Genomic DNA, 25,666 nt, shown 5'->3' with positions numbered 1-25,666 from the left:
CATCCAGCGACCAGCTGATCCGCATCCACAGTGCGACGTGTCGTTGCAATTAAATGCGCCACTGATGGAGTGATTTTCGTGACATACGGTCGGGGAATACATCAGATGCGTAGGGTGGGGTCAAAGTTTCAACATTTTATCACATTTTAACTTCTCTTATAGCCTCCGTCCCTTCCCTACGCTTTGGCCCCACGCATGTGCCACTATTTCATACAGTATTCACGCGTACACCTAAAACTATGAATACACCCAAATTACTGCAGCTCGCGAAGGACGCGCCGGTTGGAATTGTTCGCATCCCGAGCCAGCGATGGACGGGCGTGATTTCAGGTGCAGCTGCGCTCAGGCACCAAATCGCCGCTTCCCCATCACTAGTAGCTATTTTTCGCCTGCCACCGGTTACGAGTTTTGCAGTAGTGCCCATTCTAGGTACTGAACTGATGAGATATAACACAGAGCAGTACACAACTGTTATTCATTTTCTTTATGGTACAAGCTACAGTACAAACGGAGTTCTTTTTCTTTTCCATGAATTCTACTTCCAACACTCCAGCGTAGTTCAGTCAAATCTAGTTAGGCATGTGAGGCTGTTAGTATAGTTTTACTCTTGTATCAATTGGCCTTCGACAGATGGGGCAATCCGCGACCTGCGGTCCACACCCTGAACAAGTCTGCATGCAAAGAAAAACTTAGGGCTGGGAAAGTGCAGTCTAGCTAAACAGTCTAGGCCTACCAGTGTTATGAAGTCTCACCTGATGACCACAACCAAATGCCATGTCCCGGGGTTTGGCAAGGCAAACTGGGCAGAACTGCAAATATCGAAAAGTAGATGTGAATATACATATGTTTGTTCGATTTCAACGAAAACAATTTACTCAAAAACAGAATATACAGATGTTGGAGTAGAATTTTCACTAATGAAAAATGGCATGCTTGGATATTGTGCAAAAAACAAAATTTACCGTGCTATGCTCGCCATTCAAAACTAAGAATATTGCTTGCTTTTCTACACTACCTAACCACAATGGGCTAGGGAAAACTTGCTTGCATAGGAAAGCAGGCTTGACTTGAACAGAGTACCAAGTGCTTGTTGGAGTTGTATTGAATATTGTGTACAAGGTAGGTTACAGTTAAACTTGGAGTCATACCAGGGGTAGACAGAGTATGGAGTCGGGTCCTAGTAGGACACTTGATGCGGAGCATCCTAAGAACATCACCATGTTAAGAGCACTTTTGCCAAGTGACATGTGCATACATATAAAGATGAATAATCTCCTTTATACATGTTCACTTGATTCCTTCTTGGATGGTATACTACTTAATAATCTATCATGCATGTATAGATTTGATCGGAGCTTCACGGATGACGAGGAGGAGTGCAAGCACAAAGGAACAACTACACCATCCGCGAAGGAAATGTGGAGGCGAAGACGGAAGATGGAGTTGCGGGGGTACAACCTGATGAAAAGGACCGTCTAGGAGCAGCCAAGATTAAGTCAGTGCTCCAGCGGCCGGACATCCAATGGCGTACCAGACATCTGGTGCTTCCCGACCAACCGGACATCCGGTACCACCGGAAATCCGGTGCCACCCAAGAGGAAATCAACGAATTTCCGATGCGTACCTAACATCCGGTGCCTCGCGAGCCACCGGACATCTGGTACCTGCATGTGTGCAAGACAGGCAACTTGGCCTCATATCTCTCTCCCACCAACCCTTCCGTGGCTTATACTATAAATAGACCTCCCCTTAAGAATAGAAACCAAATCATAGAGCTTAGCTCATGTATCTTCCCTTATGCAATTCCTCTTGAGAGAGAGACTCCATTGAAACACAAGGCCTCCTTTGGAGAAGAATCCCTAGTGGATTATCAAGGCCTCCACATTTGGAGAAGAAAGGCTTCATAAGAGCATCAAGCCCTCCTTGTCCTAGGACTTGGGGAAAAACTATCTTATTCCATCTCACTCCTTGGATGATTTGAAACATGGGTCTATCTATGTGTATCTTCATTTGCATCTATGTGTGTTGATTTGTGTGATTTCCCTTGTGTTCTTCATGGGTTTTCTCAAATCCAGCTCCAATTTATGAAGATTGAGCCACATAGGGTCTCTACCCTACATCATCTTGGTATCAAAGCAAGGTTGCCACAAATTTGGAGCCTTGCCCCTCACTTTCTACCCTTAGTTTATTGTGCTCTTGCCCAATTTCAAAAAAAATCCAACAAAAATAGCCCCAATTTTTTCTTGTGATTTGATGTTCTACCGAGTTTTTGTTGATTTCTTTCTGTGGATCTAGTGTTTGGCAAATGGATCTACCTCCCTTGGCGTTCTCTAGGCCCAATTTGTCTTTTTTTTCCCACCAATTTTGCCCCCAAAATCCCCAAAATCGCGATCCGGAGCCCAAATCCCGTGATGGACATCCGCCACCGGACAACCGGTATCCCCACCGGAAATCCGGTGCCCGTATAGAAATCGCGTCCCATCAGTCGGACATCCGGTGCTTCTCGGATGACCGGACATCCGATACCTGGAAAACCAACTTTGGTTGCCATTTGTTTTGGCCCTAACTAATTCATCTGGACTCTGATTTTGATGTTCTTTAGCTCGTTTTGTAGTTATTGACATCCACCAAAATTAGTTCCCACACCATTTGAGTCCATCAAATTTTTCAAATTTTGGCATCTTCGCCTAGGCCCTCTACCAAAACCACCATAACTTCTGCAATTTTGACCCTTTTTCGTCCCCATTGCATTTGTGGTCGTTGAAGTCTCCAAGTTGTTCCGGCAACTTAGGGATGGTTGCTTCAACAACAACACCGTGTACCGTTCCATCGACTACATCAACCATAAGCTTTCGCAAGCGGCGATGATCATCCATCCTTTGAGACCACCTACCGAAAGCAAGGCCGGTTACCTCCAACTAAGTGAAAAGTTAAGTTTGGCGAAGGTATCCATTTCGCCACAAACCTTTCCTTGCCACTACACTTTGATAGCCCCACCATCTTTGCGATCACCTTCATAACTATTGAGACTAGCTATCCAAGTATTGTCATGCTACACGAAAACTTGAGCACCATAGTGATACGATATCATATTGTTACATCATTTGGTATATCATATAGTGTGAAAGCTTACTCCCATGCATATTTAGTTGAGGCTCAATAAGAATAGTGGCAGAGAAAAAAAAAGCTTCTAAGCAAGGAAAAGATCAAAACTTATAAGCAAAAGTGGGGCATGAAAAGATAAACTTGTGAAAAGGGTACATGGAATAGGAAAACGTTTTGGTTGCATATATAGGATTGGGCAGTGGTCAATCGTGCCCAAATGTGCTATCAAGCTGGTGTCTCTCCTTGTGTTTGTGCAACATGAGCTTAGTCTTTGTTAGGCAATTTTGTATTGCTCATCTCTATAGTTGCACAAGCCCCATTATCCCACCGCACATGTTCTTTGTTGCCCTCCTCTACTTCAGTGATCACTTGCTTTCCATTTTGAGTCCTTTGGATTGATTTCAACATTTACAATATCTTGAACTTCAATTTGCTTGATATTTTGTGCCACTAATCCCTTACCGAGCTCCACATATAGCCTTGATGTGAGTTGTGGGTGCGTCCGGGAACACTTATCAACACCATATTTGCTCTATTAGTACACATTGAACAATCTTCTATCCTTGTCATCCATAGAGCCGAGAACGTAGCTTGATATTGTTCTTTCCCTTTTAGCACTTACTACTTGCACTAATGCCATGATGTATAGGGACGACACATCTCCTTCAGTCTACATCCACGACGACGAGTTTGATGTCAACAAGAGCTACGTCGACGCCAAGATAGACGCTCAACTGGAGGAGCTCAATGTCCTCATCAACAACGGCAAGAGGTTCAAGATCATCTTCAAGAAGACACTCAAGTGACATGCTCACGAGCTACCATCTCCGGCAAGGTCACATCGGCATCGACACCATCATTGACAAGTTCATGAAGTTTGAGAGCTCGAGGACTTCACCACCTCCCTTGGCATCTTCGCCTTTGGATGTGCGGCATCTTCGCTGACAAGTACCTCAAGAATATGAACAAGAGAAGCTCCCTAAGCTCAGGTCCCACTTCCACGAGCTACTACAACCTCGACACCGACCATGAGATTCCTTTCTATGAACCTCAAACTACATCAAGTCCCCCTCCGAAGATCAAGTGAAGTGCGCCACAAGAAACTTCCACGACCACGCGTCAGCATGTTGGCTTCACACACTTTCGAAGAACTTCCACATGAGTTGGCCCAAAACGAAGACGGCTATGCGGCGAGAGTTTGTGCCTTCCACCTACACGGAAAATCTTCGACGCCAATTGGAGAACGCCAAACAAGGTTCCAAGTCCCTCGACGGGTACTTCATGGAGATGAAGAAAGCATTAAGACAAGCTGGTGCAGACAACCCCATTTGGATGAAGTGCCACTTTACCACGGGATTGAACAACGACATCGCTAAGACTATCTTCTTCAATAAATACGAGTCTCTTGATGACCTCTACGTTGGTGCTCTCAATGCGGAACAAGAACTTAAGGCCAAGGCTTCTCGACCCCATGCACACTTCGCGACAACCGAACTCCAAGGCGACGAGCATGAGGGTAGTACTACAAAGATGTCCAAGCCCGACGAGCTCCAAGACTACGCTCCAAAGTTTGACTTCACCGCCATCCCTCCTCGTGGCATTGACGATGCCGAGTCTACCATGACTCTTTGAAAACGGCACGGTGACGACTACGACTACGGAGCCTCTCAAGGACCAAGATTTGGAGGCGAGTGACATGGTGACAAGCAAGAATGATGCTCCCATCTTTAGAGGCGATAGTGAGATGACCGAGCATGGGATGTTCCCTTCAGTCATGAAGGCGAGTGATGATGTGCCATCTTCAGCCTTCACCCGTGGCGACGGTGAGAAGATGGTTGAGCATGGGGTTTTCCCTTCAACCATTGCGGTGTATGATGATGAATTGAGAGACTTGTGCACACATATAGATGGTGGTGATGAGTTGGGATTTTCCCTTCAACCACAGCTTGGCGTCGTCCTTGGTCAAACCAGCATGGTTGCCCTGATTCAAATCTGGACATCTTGATGGTGGTGATCTAGAACCGGTCGGCCAAGTGGTGGTGGCTACAAACTATGGTGGAGCGACCTCCTGCGGCTTCACAACAGCGGTGGTCACCGAAAGGAGGGTTCATCTCTCCATATCTGGTGGTGGACTTCGGCGGTGAGATGCAAACTATGGACGACGGCTTGACACAGAGGGATGGTTGTGCAGCAGTGGCGATCGCACATCACATGTAGTTGTTGGAATCACGAAAAAGCGGTGGCGACGACACATGAGTGACTTCGATGGTGGTGCTACTCGAGCTCCGGGGTGAAAGCCTAGGTCTGACCCGAGCTGGTTATACCTGGCAATAGCGATGTTTTTTCTACGTCGTTACCTTGTTGAAGGCATTACTTGGATATGCTCGGTCTGATTATTCAGGCTGAAAACCTAGATTCTGGCCTAGGTGGTTGGATCTGGTGATGGCGACATTTGAGCGTCGCTTCCTTCCCGAAGGAGTTGATGTTGAAGAACCTCATCGTCCGTGTGCTGTCATTAGATGGTTGGTGCGGATATGGTCAATGTTGCAGCTGGCTGATCGCGGACCTAATCGTTATGGGACTTTTTTCGTTTTTCCTCGCCTACGCATGGCTACGGATTTGTATGGAATTATGTTATGATACCGAGCATTCCACCTACATGGCGTGCACGTTGCAAAGTGTACGTTGTGTGGAAGTGATGACCTAGGATCGTTATTATGCAGATGCTAGCAGACGTGCTAGATCTTCATGAGCACAGGAACACACTGGTGGGCGGGTACGGCCGGGAGCACACCGCAACTGCTCGCTTGGGCTCGGGATATAGGAACAGAGAAAGGAAAGAGAAAGATGAGGAAGAAGATGTGCTATGACAAATGGGACAAGCAATTTTGTTTTATAATTTTTGCTAACTCGGATGCCACCTCAGCTTTGAGGGGTCAATTTGAATGTGCCACGCCACACAAAACCATGTCCCAATCGTCTCAAGGGAGTAAAGTAAACAGTATATTAGGAGTGTGTTCTAACCGGTTTTGGAGTCAAGGGCCGCAAGTTAAACTATTTGGTAAGTTGAGGGTTGTGAAGTGGACTTATCTTTTTTTAAGATTGCTTGTTACCTTGTTTTTGCTGGATTTTTCAATTTCTTGCAGCAATAGACCTTAGTGGTGGCCATGTCAGCTTGTCTTTGAAAGGCTGATAACATCTCAAGGGTTGGTTTAGTAGTTTCTTGGCTAATTGATCCCCTCAGCCAGTAGCCTAGATCACGAGTCATCTCCATCAACTAAACGTATATACTCCTGTTCTTTATGGACATATATGCGTACTTTAGCTTGACATACTCCATTGGGTAGAAAAAAAGTTATTTACTCCATCGTGAAAAATAAGCTATATACTGCTTTGAAAGAAAAGAGTATATCTTCCTTTAATTGCCAAGCAGTATATATTTGTTTTCGATTTAAACACTACATACCCCTTAATTTAGCATGCGGTAGTATATACCTATTTTATTGGCAAACAATATATACTCTTTTTGGTTGTAATTAAGCAGTACAGTGACAAGTACTCCCTCTGTAAACTAATATAAGAGCGTTTAGATCAGTACTTTAGTATTCTAAATGCTCTTATATTAGTTTACGGAGGGAGTAGTATATACTACCTCTGTAACTAAATATAAGACTTTTTGCAGTTCAAGTAACCTCTGTAACTAAATATGTCTTATACTCCCTCTGTCCCATAATATAAGAGTGTCTTTGACACTAGCGCCGTGTCAAAGACACTCTTATATTATGGGACGGAGGGAGTATTTAGTTACAGAGGTAGTACCTTTCAATTGCTAACAAGTATATACTTGTTTGGATAGTGGCTAGCTGTCAGGACCCCGACTCGATGTCACATCGATCTAGCCGGTAACACCTCATATCACTTTGCGGCCTCACGCACGGTATCCCCACGGGTGTCGCCTTACCTTTGCCCGGGACCGTTTGCGCCTCTTGGCTCACGTATATGATGGTGTCGCTAGCATCCATATGATAAGGAGCCCGGGCTGACATGACTAGTCGTAAACCCAAAGTGGCACAGACTTACAAGGACAGGCATCCATGACCCAGCTTCGAACGTGTCGGTCATCAGCAAGTGGGTCCGGGCTGTAGCACTGGGCTAGCAGGACTCCGGTAAACCGGGCTGTAGCGGGCTAACAGGACTCCGGTACTCAAAGCATGACATTTCCCCGAAGGGACAGACACAGGAACGAAGAAGGACACATGCCGGCCAACCTAAGTGTTCCAGAGCAGTAGCAAGCTACCATGGCTCAGCGGTAACACTAGGAGACATTTCCCGGTAAGAGAGGCTACTAAAGATAAACAACTAGGTAGTCAGATCCCACACATACCAAGCATTTCAATCATACACACAATATGCTCGATATGTGCAAATACAACGAAGCATCACAACATGACTCTACGACACAAGTACTTTATTTAAGGCTCAGGGAGCCATACATAACATACACAAAGGTACGGGTCTCACGACCCAACATACAAGTCATACAGTCATACAAACCAGCAGCGGAAGTAACTTGTCTGAGTACAGACAACTAGTAAAATAAAAGAGGCTTGGAAAGCCTAGCTATACTACATGGTCCTTCACAAGCTCAGGGTCACCACCTGGGCCTTTAGCCTACTCGTTGATGTCAACGTCTACATAGAACCCATCAGAAGGGGTTGCAGCGTCTTCTGTAAAATGTAAATTATAGCAACATGAGTACAAAGGTACTCAGCAAGACTTACATCAGATCCTACATACATGCATATTATCAAGAAGGGTTGGTGGAGTTATTGCAGCAAGCCAGCTTTGACTCCTGGCTAGACTATCCTACGATACTCCAACTTGAAATGGTTTTGCGCACACGAGTCCACTACTCACCACTTCAATACACTACCGAGGATCCGCCTCCGTCTTCCTACGGAAGAGCCATCCTCGGCACTCACACTTATCTTGAGAATTTTAGTAGTTTCCATTTACTTGTCTATGAACTGTATAGGCAACCAAGTAGTCCTTTACCGCGGACGCGGCTATTCGAATAGATCATGATAACCCTGTAGGGGTGTACTTCTTCATACATGTTTCCACCACTTAGCGTCTGCACACGATATGTGCTCGGCAGACTTCAAGCGAAAGCCGACGTGGGTGTAGACCACGACCTACCTAAACACTTAAGCCTCTAGTCCAGGTTTATCGCCTATTCAGGTTCCATCCGCAGGGAGTCCGGCCGAGGTTTCCCATACGGCCCCGAACGATGTGAACAGGGTTCCCGAGATACCTAACGGGTATTCGGTACACCCGGCCACGTACCTACCGCATCACAGCCCACCCCTACGGTCAGCGCTGTCCACGGCCTCCAGTAGGCTACAAACACCAGAAACTACTTGCAACTCCTGGACAGAGAGCTAGGGTGAATAAGAAGTCGAGCGGGGTCATATCTCAGGGCCCAATGCATGGTAGTAACTGTATCTTAAATCACACATACAGATCTCAGTGCTTAAGGTCGGCTTCAATGAAACAACCCACCATGTACTCCTACATGGCCTCTCATCGATACCTTTACCAAATCGTGTTCACCACACCACTCTCATTACCGACATAATCATTTCACTCTAGCCCATCACCCAGATGAACCAGACCTGACACGACTCTAAGCATAGCAGGCATAGCAAGGTAGGAACAACACATACATATGGCTCAATCAACTCCTACACATGCTAGTGGGTTTCAGCTAGTTACTGTGGCAATGATAGGTCATGCAGAGGAAATGGGCTCAACTACCGCAGCACACAGCAGTTTGAAACGCGTTGTCTTAATGCAGTAAAAGAGAGCAGGAGCGAGAACATGGGATTGTATCGATATGATCAAATGGTTGGTTGCTTGCCTGATGGTTCGATGCACGGATACGGTTCTTCGTTAGGGTAATCACGGTACTCCTCGGAGGCAGAACCTGTCGTAAAGGACACCGATACACAACCATCACCAAACAATGTGCAACAATATGATGCATGCATGAAACATGGCAATATGAGTGTGTTGGGCTAATGCAACTAAAAACCAGAAGGGTTTGAACAAATTTGAATCAAAGATTCAAATTTCAAACTCAAACATGGCCTTTTAAAGTGCTTTTCCTTGTTCTGCTTAAAACATCAATTTAACTTGTTTGATCATGCATGAAAATAGTACAGATGGATAGATTGGATTTTTCTGATCATTTTTCATATATAATTTGTCTGATTTGGAGTTACAGAATAAAAGTTATGAATTTTTGAAGTTTAAATAATATTCTGGAATTTCCTGATTAAATTTAAATCCAGAAATATAATTATTGCGCCAGCATGACGTCAGTGGTCAACTGCGGCTGGCTGAGGTCAAACCTGACGTGTGGGGTCCACACGTCAGTGACAGCGGGGTTTAACAGGGTTAATTTAATCCTAATTAGTAATTAGTGGCGCTGGGGCCCACTGGTCAGTGTCAGGGGGGTTGACTAACAGTGATTAGCACTAATCTGACCACCTGGCCGACGGGGCCCACGCGTCAGTGACTCTGGGGGGGTCCTGCCGTGGTCAAGGTGGGTCAAACCCACCGGCGACATGACGCCAGCGAGGCCCGAGACGGTGGCGCGATGCGGAAACGCGCTACGGGGCACGGGCGAGGCCGTGCTTGGGCTCGTTGGAGAGCCCTTGCTCCCGCGCGTCGAACGGTGGTGGTGGCCGTGCCTGAGGTGGCCTGTACCGTCGACGGCGACGACCGTGGCGGCTGCCGGAGCTCGGTTGAGCTCGGGGTCGAGGCTACAACGTCTGCGGGGATGCGGGGTTGGCACCTACGGCTTCTACGCGGTGCGGTGAGGACGTGGGTGTGCTCGGTTGGACGCTACGGTGACCGTGGCCACGACGGCGACATCGCCGGCGGCGTCGAGCTTCGGAGCTCAAGGGGGCGGCAGCTACAGGAGGCTAGGGACGACGGGGCAAGGGGGAATCGAATCAGTGGCTCACCGCGGAGCTGCAGGGATGGTTAGCGGGCTCGGGGACGGCCGGAGTGCAGCGAATCGACGGCGATGACCTCCGGTGGCCGAGGGGGGGGAACGGCGACGTAGGCGGCGATGCAGGGCTTCCGGAGACCCGTGGAGCGGTGGGGAGGAAGAGGGGGTCGCGGCGGAGCCTCTGGGCTAGTCGGGGGAGCGAGGGGTGGCCGGTGACGGCTGCTATGGCGAACGGCGGCGATGGTGGTGTTCGGCCGTGTGAGAGAGAGCGAGGGAGAGGAGGGAGGAACTGAGGGAGAGTGAGAGAGAGCAGGGAGAGGGCGTGGCGTCGTCCGGGGCATCGAGCGAGGAGGGGAGGGCAGGCAGGCAGGCGAGCAGGTGGCGTGGCGCGGTGGCGCGCGCGCGCCGGCCACACTCCCCTCCCTCTGTCGAGGACGAAGACGACAGAGGAGGGAGGCGGGCTGGGCCGCCTGCTGGCTGGGCCGGCCAGCTGGCTGGGCTGCACAGGGAGGAGCCCAGGTAAGCTTCTCCCTTTTTTAATTATTTCTGTTTTCTAATTTCTGACATTTGTTTTGATTTAAAAAAATATATTAAATCATTTATTTACCTTATGCCAATTTTTGCAGGAGCTAGATATATTATTCCAGAGCTCCTTTATAATTGGCATAATATTTGGACATATATTAATATATATAACTAATATATTTCCAATGCAAATATTTATGCATTAATTCCAAATGCCCAAAATAAATACCTATGAGCTCTTAAAAATATTGGTTTGATTTTTATCTCTGTCCAATATTTTCAGAGAGCAACATGAGCATTTTCTTGGACCTTTTTGGAGAAATTTTTATTTGGATCTTTTCAAAAATGATTCTGAGGGTTTCACAAATCCCCATTTCAATTTAAATGAAAATTTAAACATAATGCACACAATCTGATGCATGACTAGCTAGGGTGTGACACTAGCAGTATCAATAATTGTTTAATCATCCTAAAGAAGGAAACCACTTTCAACATATATACTTCCTTTTCATATTCATATACTGATATCATTATACCACTACCGTTCACCATGAAAAATATGGTAGTATTTTATTTGACGGTGCCAAACAAGTCACATGAAAAACCAAACTATATGTCTCCTACGAATTTCGGATCCCCTTATTTTTGGTAGTTGGCTAATTGCTCAGCATGCGCGCGCGCACACACGTGCATGCACGCGCACATAATAGTGCTATGCTAAGCTCGAGTGTAGAATAGTTATCCTACACCGCTAGAAAAACTATACGTAGTATAGTAAAATTGTGCACAAAAAGTAGCAATTTTGGAACAACTTTTTACTATTCAAGTCACTATGCTGTAACATTGTTCCAAAAATTACTACATACACTATTTTACTATATTGTGTGTGCCTGCCCATGAGATTCTCGTCTTTTTCTAGTCTGGATCAATTTATCAAGATCCTACGATATAGCAGGGCAGTATTTGTCTTACTTGGAGTTCTGATGCTCTAGCATCTGCAGCTGGTGGGGGTGTAACTGACGGTGTGATTGTTGAATCTAAAGTTGCCTCCTCCCTAAGATTAGAAGGCACACTTCGGAAGTTATTTTCCCAAGATGGTGCTGCTCTTGAGGTGGTATTATAACTTGCAAAAGGAGGAGGAAGTGGAACTCGCTCTGGAGACTTTGCAAGTCGACGCCTAGTTAGTAAAAACACAAATAACAAATGAGACAATCAAGCCAACTAGGAATGGTAAATAAGAAATATGTGTAACTACACTTGCTCTTGCTTCTGCTTACCCCAGTATTCCAAGCTGTAATGTTGCTTTGTACTGCAAAGGTATTTCCATGAGTGCTGAAAGGGCAAACTCTGTCTCCTTGATGCTTTGACTGATCTTTTTTGACATGATTCCAGTGAAGTTGACAAACTAGGATAGCGAATATCACCGTTATTTTGCTTGGGAAGCAAGTATCAGTATTTATATAGTTTTGGTATTTACCTGGAAATTGTCAAAAGATCTAGCAGGAATGTTGTCATCAAATTCATTCATCATGTCCCAAGGACCATCTCCAACTCCGACCAGAATTATAGACAAAGGAAATTCACTGCAACAAAATGGGAACATACGACCAAGGAGAAGTCAGTGTTATGTCAATCCATATGATGAATTTATGATGTTATATTTTTTGGCAATGGTCATGCAAAAGCAAGGTGCGAATTCTTAGCTTAGCTTCATGTATCAAATGCACCAGTTTGTTGAACACTCGCTTCATGACTACCAGAACCCAGAGGGAACCCTACGGCGCAAGTTGCCTGAGGCGACGGCTGTCCATTGAGTGTAGGACAGTTGTACTATCAAGAGGGGCACAAGCAAAGGTACTTTGGTTTGAACCCCACAAAAGATCCCAAGCCAAAGTTCTGGAAATAATCCACTTTAGCCACTTTACTTCTAAGATTTTCCAAAGCCCTGGTACCACCGTTTTTGCTAACCGGTTCTAGCGAGCTTATCTGAGTGTGCTAATTCTAGAGAGCCAAACCAAGTTTTCCACAGTACGGACCGCCGCTCATTTCTGTCCCGGCGGTGCCAAGCCAAACTCCTCTATGTTACCTCCGGCACTTCGAACCCTAACTTTTCAGAAGACACTTCCAAACAGCTTTCAGCTTGCTATCTGGTCACAGTTTAAGTCCAATACCCCCGAGCAAATCCACCCAATACTTCCGAGCTGTGACTCTGGCATTCCTGCATGATCCTCATTATGACTTTGTGAGAACTGCTCTATCTGCTATAGTACTACTGAGAATTTGGTTTACACGGTACTTCCAAGATAGTTCTATGCACGAAGAAAGGAGCCACCTTTTTGTCTTCCGCAACCACTATTTTTTTATCCCGGTACTTCTGACTGATGTGTTTTCCCAAGGTTCCCAAAAACACATTCGGGAGTTCCAAAGAATTTCTTCCAGCACTTCTCGACTAGTAACTTTTTCAAGTAACAGTCAGCTTTCCGTCGAGCTCTATATATAGATTTGGATACCCCTTCATTCTGGCAAGCCATTCAACTCATATCATTCATTTCCAACTACCAAAAGTTCAAGTCTTGAGAGAGAGAGAGCTAGCTTCTAGGAAAGAAAAGAAGACAAGTGATGGGTGATTGCATGAACACTTCTTTGATTCTTGGAAGGTTTGAAGGTCAAGAACTCTTTCCTTCTTCTTGAACACCTACACCTAGTGTTCCTCTCTTCTTACACCACTCATACACCTTGTATCAGAGAGAGAGATCATATAGGCTCTTGAGAAGAGCTTTGATTAAAGATCTTTCGAGGAAATCTGCCAAGTGAGTTTGCTTTGCTTGTTACTCTTGGAGGGTATGCGCCTTGTAGATGGGTAGAAGTCACTTAAAAGCCTTCATCCACTACTTTGTGAAGGACTCAAGAGTTTGTGAGGGCAAGGAGATCGTTTATTTCGTGAAGATCTACCCCTTAGTGAGGCTTCTTGGCGCAAACCATGGCGAAATAGGTTCATTGAGCTCCTTGCAATCTTAGAACCATTTGGTTCAAAGCCTCCATCAACGTGGAGTAGGATATCCACACAATAAAAAATGTGGAGTAGGATAGCGCCAACTATCGAACCACAGGAAAAACATCATCGAGCCCCTTGTGTTTGCATCTTCTAAGCTCAACTCTTATTTTCATGCAAGATACTTTATTCCACTATGATGAGGAACAATAGATGAGAAAAAAAAACAGATGCCAGATCTGTTTGGCTACTTCTAGATACTTCCACTCTAGTGTAGTATTTCTTTTTTTTCCTTTACCCTTCCTGCTATTTCTAGAGTTCTCTAGTTACAAGTAGCTGTGAGTAGAGAGGTGAATCCTAAATAATGTTTTCTAGAGTGTTCCAACTATAAGTAGAAGTATGTGAAGGTTTTCCAAAGCCCTATAAATAGAGGTCCTCACCTCTGCTTTGTAGCTCAGACTATGTACCCACTACCTATAATAGAACTTGTTGTTCTTATCTAAGATCTTGGAGTAGATCTTGTGCTCTAGGAGTTCTGGGTTGAACTCTTGCTGCCATATCGGCCTACATTAGCCCCTAGAGCGATATCTAGCGCAGCACGCTGAAGTTGTTCCTTCAACACTTGTGTTGTACACATTGTAGCAGCAAGGTGGAGTTGCTCCTCCACAACCTTTGTGCTGCTTCAGGTGGTATCAGAGCCTCGATGACCCATACTAGTTCTTGTTGTCTTCTTCGAGAGCAAGCTGCAGCAAGCAATCGAGCAATTGGAGAAGAGGATGGATGCTGCAAAACAACAAATCAAAGAGCTGCGTGAAGATCTTAATCGAAGATTTGACCAGCTGGTTGAGATGATATGAAAGGGTGTCCCCCTACTACCAATGAAGGAGATTCATCTAAAGAAAAAGATATTCATCAAAGAAGAAGGAGAGGTAATCTTGGAGCAAGACCGTCACAACAACATGCTGTTCAACGTGCTTCAAGAAGGCAATTTGTGTTGAAGCTTCTGAAGGTGAAGAATATGATGATGCCCTTGAAGAACCAGATCTCTACGCATATCGGAGAGTACCCAACCCTACATATGCAAGAGATACATACAAGGTGAAAGCTGAGATCCCAACTTTTAATGGAGATGTCGATATTGAAGGGTGCCTAGATTGGTTATATGAAGTGGAGACTTTCTTTGAGGTCATGGAGGTTCAGGAAGATCGTAGAGTTCATTTGGTCGCATACAAGCTGAAAGGAGGAGCCGGTGCATGGTGGCATCGCATTCAAGAAGAGCACAGGTGTCGGCGTTCTAGGACCGGGGGTGCCCAGACTTGCCTGCCTGCGGCCCAAAGCGTGGCTCCACCAACGGCCTGGTACCGCCCAGCTTCAGCAGCGACCACCCAAGACCCTCGCGAGGCGGACGGCACCAAGACCTCCCTGGGGGTGGCCTCACTAGGCCGGTTCCCGAGGAGCAAAGATATCTATGCAAGGGGCATCTCGCGAGGTTCACGTGACATGAGCCATGACGACCAAGGCTAGGCGGGCGCCAGCGGGCGTAGTGTACCAGTTTCCTCTTTGGTGCTAACGAGGCAAGCGCAAGCGCGGGTCCCGAGGCATCAGGCAAAGATTTCCATATCGGTACAACAAGACCAAGACCGCCAGGACGGCAGGACGGAGGTCATCGCGGAGCCCACAGCAGCATCACCACCAGAGCCTTTGGCAGGCAAAGACCACCTTTCGTCAGGATAGCCTGTACTAGTTGTCCCCCTTCAAACTTGGCCGTTGTGGGATCCCTTCCCGCCTAACATTTGGGAAGAGGACCAAGGCCACTATAAATAGGACCTAGCCATTCAGATCATCCTCACACACACCAGCTCATCGAGCCCAAGAACACCTCACCTCCTGAGGCTGTTCATCTACTGTACTAGTTCATCCTCAGCCCCTCGAGGCAATCCACCACACACTGGAGTAGGGTATTACACCGCAAGGTGGCCCGAACCAGTATAAACCCCCGTGTCTCTTGTTCCTTGGGTCCGCCGAGCTAGGCCATGGGATCGTTGAGCGAGCGAGCTAGGAAGAGAGTGTTCTTCGTGCACACCCCAGAGTTCGAACCTCACAAGGGTTTGCCGGAACCCGTAATCCGACATTTGGCACGCCAGGTAGGGGTGCGTCGAAGCTTTGCCTGTCTGCCCGCTTCGCTTCTCCATCCAGCTCCCATGGCGAGCGTCGCTCCTCCTTCCGAAGCAACAGGCCCGCGCGGGGGCGCTGTGGGGCTCCGAGCCTTCACCCCCGCCTTGCGGCAGGTACGGTGGCCGCACAAGTTCAAGCCGAAGATGCCACCTCGCTACTTCGGCGCGGCGGATCTAGCGACCTTCCTCCAGGCGTACGAGGAGGCCATTCGGGAGGCCGGAGGCGACGACCAGGTCATGGCCAACTGGCTCCCCATGGCCCTCGCTGGCGTGCCGCGCGCCTGGTTGCTCAACCTGCCGGAGTCCTCTGTGGCCTCCTGGGAGGAGCTGCGCGACCTTTTTATCGCGCGCTTCGCGGCACCGGCGCCCCCCGCCGTCGCGGCCCTCCTGGGTGGTTCACAGGCGCCGCCCTCGGATCGCCACGTCAAGCAGTTCGTCCGCCAGATGGGCGCCGCACGTGTACAACAGGGGACTCCTCCGGGATGGGCGGTACCCAAGGCCGACCTCACCTTCGACTCGGGGGACTATCTAGCGACCACCGCAGGCACGGGTGCGCTCCCGATGCTCTGCACACCCACCCTCATCAACGGAGGAGCCGGCCTCAACATGCTCTCCGTGGAAGCCTTCAGCTTGCTCCACGTGCCGCTCGGCCGGCTCCATCACGCCAAGCCCTTCTCCGGAGTTGGTGGTGGTTCCACCAACCCCCTAGGGCAGATCCGCCTCCCCGTCACCTTCGGCACCCGCGACAACTACCGCACCGAGCTTATCGACTTCGACATCGCCCGCATCGGCCTCCCGTACAACGCCATCCTCGGGTACCCTACCCTGGCTCAGTTCATGGCGGCAACCCATCCCGCCTACAACCTCATGAAGATGTCGGCGAGCAGCGGTGTCCCTACCGTGGCCGGAGACGCCAAGGAGGCCTTGACGGCCCTCAGGCTCGCCTTCAGGGTCGCAGCGGCAGCTCGCCCCACTGGCGAAGCCGCGGCTAGGGCCCAGGGGGCTGCGCCGGCGAAGAAGCAGTTATTCTCGCAAGATTGGGCCAAGACGAAGCAAGTAACGGTCGAGGATGATGGGGCCTCGGGAGCCACCTTCACCATAGGCGCCAACCTCGACCCGGAACAAGAAGAGGCACTGGTGAAATTCCTGCGCGCGAACAAGGAGGTATTCGCCTGGGAGCCCAAGCAGCTGGTGCGGGTCCCAAGGGAGTAATCGAGCACCACTTGAGGGTATGCCCCAATGTGCGCCCGGTGAAGCAGAAGGCGCGACGACAGTCCACAGAGAAGCAGTCCTTCATCGTCGAGGGAACCCGCAAGCTACAGGCGGCGGGTGTCATCCGCGAAGTCCGATACCCGGAATGGCTGGCAAACCCCGTCGTCGTGCCCAAGAAGGGCGGGAAGGAACGCATGTGCGTCGACTTCACCAACCACAACAAGGCCTGCCCTCAGGAGCCGTTCCCGCTTCCGCGCATCGGTCAGATCGTCGACTCCACTGCTAAATGTGACCTGTTATGTTTCCTAGATGCCTTCTCAGGTTACCACCAGATCAAGATGACGGTGGAGGACGTAGAGAAGACGGCATTCTTAACCCCGTGCGGGGTGTACTGCTACACCTGCATGCCGTTCGGGCTGCGTAACGCTGGAGCGACCTTCCAGCGGCTGATGCACATTGCTCTAGGCCAACAGCTCGGGAGGAATGCTGAAGCCTACGTCGACGACATTGTGGTTAAAATCTCGGGAGGCTAGGACCCTCATTCAGGATCTGGAGGAGACTTTTGCCAGCCTGCACAAGGTAGATTTGCGGCTCAACCCAGAGAAATGCGTGTTCGGCGTCCCCTCCGACAAGCTGCTGGGTTTCCTTATGTCGCACAGGGGGATCGAGACGAACCCAGAGAAGGTCAAAGCAATAGAAGACATGAGCCCACCACAGACTCTCAAGGAAATGCAAAAGTTCGCGGGCCGTGTGACCTCACTGGGGCGCTTCATCTCCAAGCTGGGGGAGCGCGCCCTCCCGGTCTTCAAACTGATGAAGAAGGGCCCGTTTGAGTGGACTCCGGAGGCCAACACGGCATTTCAAGACCTCAAAAGGCATGACCAGCCCACCAGTGATGGTGGCGCCGCGTCCCCTCGAGCCCCTGGTGCTTTATCTGGCTGCCATGCCTCATTCCGCTAGCGCGGCACTGGTGGCTGTTCGGGATACACATAATAGGTAGGCCCACGAATGGTTGAAATATCATAAAGCATGGGGTCCACACAACATGTGGATCCAGATAAATTTTATACAGGCATACTATCCACTCGGACAAGCAGCATACCATCCACTCGGATGACAGTTCACCACTCGACCATACGACTCACTCGGATATACGAAGACCAGCAGACAGCAAAGCAGTCGGCATCATTCTCATAGTGAGGTCTTGGTAGTGGGTTGGTATTATGGCATTCATGACCCACTTTGTAACATAGGAGGTGAGGGGGTGGCGCACTCTATATAAGCCACCCCCCACCACTAGACGAGGGGGCTTTTTTCTTCCATCTCTCTCTCTTTTTCACCATTAGTCTCAGGACTACGGGGATCCTTTCCTCTCTCATTGTAATCTCCGGATACATACTAAGATTAAACAAAGCCTCTCCGGAGCACGAGACGTAGGGTTGTTATCTCCATCATGAGAGGCCCGAACTCGCTAAAACCGCCGTGTCACCCATATGCATCTCGATAGATCATGCTCCTTTATCATACCCCTCTCTTATCGTCGGAATCGTTACCACGACAGTTGGCGCCCACCGTGGGGCATGGCGTCTATCGAGCCATGATGCAGATGGTTTTTTCTTCAATCGCCGGCAACAAACTAATTTCTGCGGGCGACCCGAGCTTTCTGGGATGATCTCCCTAGATCAAACAATCATCGCTACCAATTTTGACTATTGGGGTCCCGGCCATCACACAAAATACTCCTTATCATACAAAAGGATCAGGGAGTTGCTCATCTCAACTTGTCCTCTTTACAATCAAACATTGCAATGATCTAACTATGGTTGGTTCTTTTTCTGTACGCACATGAGCTCATACAAAAGGACGCCTTCCTTTGTTCCGATCGGTGGTTCGGCTCCCGGACGATGAAGTGTCGTCGTCCGCCCGTCATCATCTCGCGTACTCATCAGCGACGCCATCGCCAAGCGCGTACACACGCACAGCCGCTAACGCTCAGCGGGGTTCCCCGGCCAGTTGAACGCATCTACCGATGGTCTGATTGACCTGACTCCTCAGGCGACTAGGCCCGGCTGACGGCACTCGACCCAGCTCCTCCCGCGTCGAAGCACGATTCTGACCTGTGCACAGCTCCGGCTCCTTGAGTAGTGGAACACAGCCAGCAGCGTGCCCGCGACTGGATTGCGGCCAGCAGCTCATCCTCCTCATCGCCACCTCTCGGCCGCGGTCTGGTTCCGGCCAGACCGGCCTTTCCGCCGCAACAGAGCTTTCCTTCGGGTTGCCTCTACAACTCTCCTCATCTCAAATCCCATCGTATGCAGAATCGTATTTAGTTCTTGCTTAATCACCACTAATACTAATACCTCTTGCATGCAGATTCTAAACGTGAGGCAAGTCCATCAATGCGTTGGACGTGAACAACTCCTTCAAATGCGTCACGCGTGGCCGTCTCCTTCAATGCGTCAGTTAGCCAAACCGATACACCTAATTACTAGAGATTTATTGCTAATTTGACAGGAGTGTCATTGGCGGAGCAATCACAACAACGACGGCAGTTGCGGCGATAGGCCCACCTCCCCTTTGTTTCGATCAACGATTCGGCTCCTCGATGGTGAAGCGCCGCGATCGACTACACAACACGTCGTCGTCAACTTCACTCGACCGCCGCAAGTCGTCGCTCGAGTGAACTCGTCCTCACCTCTCGGCCGCCCCACACGTAGCCTCGCAGGAGAACGCCGTTTCGCACCCGGATTCATCGCGGTCGCCTCACCTCGCGATGGATCCGCGCAAAAAGCTGCCGCCGCCATGGCTGATCAGGGAGCTCTACGCCCGCCTTCCACTTTCCTTCTAATCTTAATTCCTTCCCCTTTATGTCCTGCATGCAGGAGATAAATGACCGTGGGAAACATCCATTACATACATCAATGGCTTTAACTCTCACTTAATTAGCGTTAAACCATTTGCATGCAGATTAATTAGGCGCTAGACGTGGACAACTCCTCCCACGCCCTTCGGATCCTGTCTGCCTGCAAGCGATCGAGCCGCCCTCCTCCATCAGATGGAATAGCGCTCGTGGGCACATCTATGTTGAATCTCACTGAGGCCTTCGAGCCCAGCAGTCCACCTCAGCCTGCCCAGCCAGCACCACACCGACTGGACCGCAGCACAGTTGTGCTTCTCTCGGACCATCAGGCGCACTCGGATGAGGAGTCCACTCGGACTGCGCTCACTCAGTGGTGAAGCTCCTGGGTTCACTCGAACGGTTTGCCTGACACTACTTGGTCGGCTAACATCCAGAACATCATCGACAACAACAGCGGCAGTTGCGGCAGCCGACCCACATCTTCTTTGTTCCGATGAACGATTCGGTTCCCAAACAGTGAAGCACCGCAATCAACTGCTCGACACGCCATCATCACTCGGTCATCCGCGCCTCGCCACTCCGTGGGACGAGTCTGCTTCACGCGGACGCCCCGAGCGTCGTCACTCCGCGGGAGGCATCTACATCACCCGTACGCCTCGCGCATCGTCATTCCGCGAGACGGTCTATTTCACACGGCCGCCCCGCGCGTCGTCATTCGTTGGTCACCTCATAACCACCCGGTCGCCCCGCGCGTCGCCATCGGTTGGTCACCTCATAACCACTCGGCCGCCCCGCGCGTCGCCATCGGTTGGTCACCTCATAAACACTCGGCCGCCCCGCGCGTCGCCATCGGTTGGTCACCTCATAACCACTCGGCCGCCCCTGGCAACTGCCGCCCCTGGCGCCTCCACCGCGACCGTCGCCTTGCTGCAACAGCCGCTGCAGGCCTGCAACTGCCCATCGCCCCGCTGCAGCAGCTGCCGTCGCCACCTCCGGTCAGCTCCGGCCCGGCTCCGACCGCGCCGGCGGGAGTCCCGATCCACGAGGTCCGGTTCCCACCCTCGCCGTCACCGCTTCCGGCCTGGTTGACCGGGCCGTTGCCGCATTCGGTCTACACGATTGCCTCGGAATAGCCGGCGCCCACCCTGCAGTACGGCGGGCCCCTACGCTGGCCTCGACGGGCCGCCCTTCCACGAGGGACCCCCTGTGTCCACCGACCCGGCGCCGTCCCCCTCGCTGCTCCGCACCGCCGAGCGTATGGCCACGGCGATCATACTCAGACACCACCACGCTTCGCCAAGCTCGACTTCGCCACCTACGACGGCACCAAGGACCCCCTCAACTGGCTTAATCAGTGTGAGCAGTTCTTCCAAGGGCAACGCACGCTTGCGTCGGACCGCACCTGGCTCGCCTCCTATCACCTCCGAGGCGCCACACAGACGTGGTATTACGCCCTCGAGCAGGACGAGGGCGGCATGCCCCCATGGGAGCGCTTTCGTGAGCTATGCCTCCTTCGCTTCGGGCCGCCGATACGCGGGAGCCGGCTGACGGAGTTGGGCCGCCTTCCCTTCACCTCTACGGTGCAGGACTTCGCCGAGCCGAGCTCTTCGTCAGCGGTCTGTCGGATCATATACGCGTGAACGTGGAGCTGGGGGATCCCAGGACCTCCAGACGGCCATGTACTACGCCCGCGCGTTCAAGCGCCGCGCGATGGCCATCCAGCAGGCATCACCATCCCGGGCCGCTGGGCCACCACCCTGGCCGGACATTCCCGCGCAGGATCGGCCTGCTCAGGCTTCCGCGGCACCCCTCGCCGCGTCCGCGGCGCGCCCGTTCCGTCGGCTCACCTCGGCCGAGCTACTCGAGCGTCGCCGCCAAGGGTTGTGCTTCAACTGCGACGAGCCCTGCATGCCCGGCCACGTCTGCCCGCGACTCTTCTACCTGGAGGCTGTGGACTACATTGAGGAGGACGCCGCCGCCGCCGGGCTCGATGACCTGCCCACCCCAGCTTACGCAGAGGTGTTTGACGTTGGTTGATCACCTCGAGGAGTTCCGCATGCGCTTCCCCGCCTTCCAGCTCGAGAACGAGCTGTTTGTGCAGGCGGGGAGAAATGTTATGACCGGCATATTAGGGGCTTAGCTCAGTTAGTTGTGGCCCAAGTTTATCTTATCGCTATTAGGGGCTTAGCCCAATTATCTTATTAGGAGGATTATATAAACTCGTGTAAGGACCTGTTTTGGGATTAAGCAAGAAGCAATCATATTTGCTCGGCTTCCTTAGGGAGCCGGGAGACCTAACCCTAGCCGCCTCCTGCCAACGCCGCCGCCTCCTCCCTCACGCACGACGGCGCCCAGCCGCCGGCGGCCGCATGTTCGTCCACGTCCAACTCCCTCCTTACCCTACAACCTCCGGCCTAGACCCGGTAGAACCCTAGCTCCTACCAGTTGCCTAGCACGACATCATCCGCAAAGAGCATACACCATGGAATATCTCCTTGTGATCCATCACCAAAGCAAAAAGATAAGGCCTCAAAGTTGACCTTGGTGGAGTGCTATTTTAACTGGAAAGTCATCAGTGTCACCATCACTTGTTCGAACACTTTTCACAACATTATCATATATGTCCTTGAGGCTGGTCGAAATGGTAGTATCATAAACAATATATCATGCATGCCAACTAGACTTTTTTTATTATGTGGCACACAATTAAATGAGGAAAGAGAGGATGTGGTATCATATGCATGATACTAGTATATGATACTCACCATTACGGGCAGCCTGATGAGGGTAATGTACTTTGTTGGGACTTTGTGTTTCCCGAAGGCTATTGATGACATAAAAACAATTAAATGCTGATAGCAATTACCGCAGCTGTTTGAAAATCAAGACAAGTAGCAAGAGCTTTTCAACGTCTTATGCTTACTCTGGAGTTACTAATCAAATGTAAATAATTTGTTGCAAGCTGGACATGAATACTGCAGGAACAAGAAATACAAACAAATAGGTGTATTTTGACATACCAAAACAGAACTTTCTAAGTACATATACGCATTATGCCATCAGATAAGCAATAGAAAATTGGGGTAGTAGAATAATGAGACACACCCTTAACTATACACATCTGGTGTTAACAGGAATCATGTTAAGATTAAACATACAACACAACAGCATATTGATCGTGATATTTATTGCAACTAAGAAACTTTTATGGTACACCATTTTACATACTCCGCCTAAAATAACCCCACATTACCTGGCTTGCACAATAGCATCTACAGTCATCTGCTCTTGGGTACTTAATTGACCAAATTTAGTGTTAACACTTCGTGTGACCTGTATAGTGATATTTCAGACACAGGCCAAATAATACCAACATAGGAAAAACATCATCGTGCACAGGAAAGTCAATGATATAATAATTGAACTAAAATAAAAATAAGAAGGGTGATAGAAAAAAGCCTACTTGTCCATCGGCGATTATTACTAAAACATGGTATTGGCCACCGCTTTGCTCAACAATGGTTGTGGCCATTTCAATTATTGGAGAAAATGATGTAGGACCTTCAAACATATAACAAATTGTATGCATACATTGACCATGATTGTACACTTCAAAAAACAACAATCAAAATTGAGCTTTACTACCGGAAAGACGAAGATGAGGAACGATTTGTCTATATCGAGCCAAAGCCTCCTGAAACCCATAGCATGGTCTTTCGTCAGGATTGAAGGCAAATACATCTTGGTCATGTGTAGATGCTGCATTTTCCAAATAAAACTGAACTATTAGTCTTGTGCAATTTCACTCTATATTGGTAAATTAACAAAAGAAAAGTTTGAGCTTTACCATCTCCAAAACCATAGCACGGAATTAAGTTATCCTCATCAAAAGCTGACAGTGTTTGTCCAATGATGGAGATTGCCTGCTCGTAAGGATTGGGGGCATCACCAATATGATGCAGGCTCACACCACTGAATGACCTCTTTCCTGCATGCCGAATTGCAGACATAGTCAAGCATCAAGAATGAATGTTTTGTCCAACGCATATATTCTATTCAACTACCTGTCCATTCATTACTTTTCGTGAAATCAATTCCAATGATTAAATTGGAAGATTCGAGGCCAGCTTGCGCTAATGCTTCAATAACCTGCATACAGAACTCAGTATTGAGCCAAGTGTCACAATTTGTTAAGTACTCCCTCCGTAAAGAAATATACTTCTTTAAAGAGGGAGTACATTTCCTTACAATTTGTTAAGTACTCCCTCTAGACTCTTGTTTGGCCTTAGTCTATAAACAGTGTTTATTCGGCGGGCTCGGTTCGCAATTTTCAATTTCAAAAGAGCAGATGCATCAGTTTGTTGTGCGGCTCGTGCAAATTGTTCCCCACCTTGTTATCATTCCGGGTGAAATTTTGCACTATCAGTTTCGCACCTTTTACATGTAAGCACCATGCAAGCTCCACAGCACTACATTAAACCAGATACCGCTAATGTCCAAGCCATCTACAATGTCTAATTCCATCCCCGATATGGCTTCGAGCCCGATTTTGGAAGCAGTGTTGAACATTTGAACATCACCAAATCCAATACACACATTGATACATACCTCATCCAAGGAGCGGTACTGGTCCACGATCTTGGAGTACTTCCTCTCCAGCTTGGGCCGCTTACTGGCAACTGCCGGTGTCTTAATTGTCCGCGACACTGGTGGCGCTGGGACGGCATGAGCCGGAGAGGCTGGCACTGCTGCCACGGCCGAACGAGAGTAACTGCTGGAGGAAACCACCAAATCCTCAGCAGCCTGCGGGGCGCTCACCCGCCGCCGGTAGATCGAGGACGAGTGATACTCATCCGTCACCGGAGCGGTGTGGGGGGGCGGTGGTGGGTCCCACGGCTGTGACCGCGGATCGTATGGGTCCGCGGGGCCGCCGCCGGCGCTGTTCCTCGCAGCCGGCGGCGATCTGGGTCGTGGTGCTGCTTCTGGTTGCGGCTCTTCTTGTGGCTCGGCTGGCGGTGCAACCTGCAGGAGGCCCCCGACAACCTTGGTGGCTGTCTGCAGGATCAGAAAGAGCACCCACAGCAGGAGCGTGACAATCTTGCCGGCCACAGCCTGAAACTCCAAGCAAATCGTAACGGCAACAGTCAAGATCAACGAATCGAAACAAAAACAAAAAATCGAAGCTTAAATGGCTCCGACGAACAACAAACAAATCAACAGGAACTTTCTGTTGAAGATTTGGAGAAGTGAATGAAGCTGGTGCATCTAGTGCGTACGAGGAAACCGCTCATGCCGATGAGGACGACGACGCGAGGGAGGCGAGCTCTGCCACTCCTCGGGGGAAGGGAGATGCGAGGTTGGGCGGATTGGAAGGGCAATGGCTGATGAGCCGCTCATGCCGAGGAGGAAGTTACTTTGGTCAAGTCGGTGCTGTTGTTGCGTCTAGTCGAGTCAAGGGTCGATGTGTCGAGTGATGATGTTTAGGCCAACTCTACCGCGAACCAGACGGCCCAGCGCGCGGGCGTAATCGGATTTTTGTCCGTTTTGTGTCTGTTTTCGACCTATCCCCGGCCCAAGTTTACGTCTTTTTGGGTGAAACAGACAGCGCGCGGGCCGTCTGCGCGTGTCCTCCCCTGACCCGACCGTCAGTGGCATAGGGGCGTCTTTTTCTATCCGCCCTCCTCCCTCCCTCCGGCCGCACTTCCGTTGTCATCGTCGTCGCCGCCGCTGCCATTGTAACTGTGCAGCTCGGACGTGTGCTCGCCCCGCCCCTCCCCCTC

General features: G+C 49.7%; 1 protein-coding gene across 3 annotated transcripts; it reads right to left on the bottom strand.

The window, feature by feature from the left end:
- Positions 1-461: 461 nt before the first annotated feature.
- LOC123102722 (E3 ubiquitin-protein ligase RGLG5) lies at positions 462-25,380 on the bottom strand. 3 transcript variants are annotated; one of them, XM_044524145.1, is made up of 13 exons: positions 25,163-25,380; positions 24,495-24,998; positions 23,951-24,035; positions 23,734-23,874; positions 23,532-23,645; positions 23,350-23,447; positions 23,140-23,219; positions 12,126-12,231; positions 11,926-12,053; positions 11,621-11,825; positions 9,026-9,091; positions 753-809; positions 462-671 (listed from the first exon to the last, which is right to left on the bottom strand). In XM_044524145.1, the coding sequence occupies exons 1-13, from the start codon at positions 25,175-25,177 to the stop codon at positions 591-593; spliced, it is 1,680 nt and encodes a 559-aa protein (XP_044380080.1). In that variant the 5' UTR covers positions 25,178-25,380; the 3' UTR covers positions 462-590. The 3 variants fall into 3 exon arrangements, with proteins under 3 accessions (XP_044380080.1, XP_044380081.1, XP_044380082.1); XM_044524146.1 differs by lacking the exon at positions 9,026-9,091; XM_044524147.1 differs by lacking the exons at positions 462-671; positions 753-809; positions 9,026-9,091 and adding an exon at positions 7,557-7,832.
- Positions 25,381-25,666: the final 286 nt, after the last annotated feature.

This window comes from Triticum aestivum, chromosome 5A (assembly GCF_018294505.1).
Source record: "Triticum aestivum cultivar Chinese Spring chromosome 5A, IWGSC CS RefSeq v2.1, whole genome shotgun sequence".
NCBI lineage: Eukaryota > Viridiplantae > Streptophyta > Magnoliopsida > Poales > Poaceae > Triticum > Triticum aestivum.
Note: the sequence above shows the minus strand (reverse complement) of the source record. Positions and strands in the feature narration are given on the sequence as shown.

Excerpts from the sequence above, each read along its gene's own strand:
- LOC123102722 (XM_044524145.1), bottom strand. Across the intron at positions 24,036-24,494 it reads AGTACCGCTCCTTGGATGAG|GTTATTGAAGCATTAGCGCA; the intron begins GTATGTATCAAT and ends TTCTGTATGCAG. Across the intron at positions 23,646-23,733 it reads GTGCTATGGTTTTGGAGATG|CATCTACACATGACCAAGAT; the intron begins GTAAAGCTCAAA and ends TGGAAAATGCAG.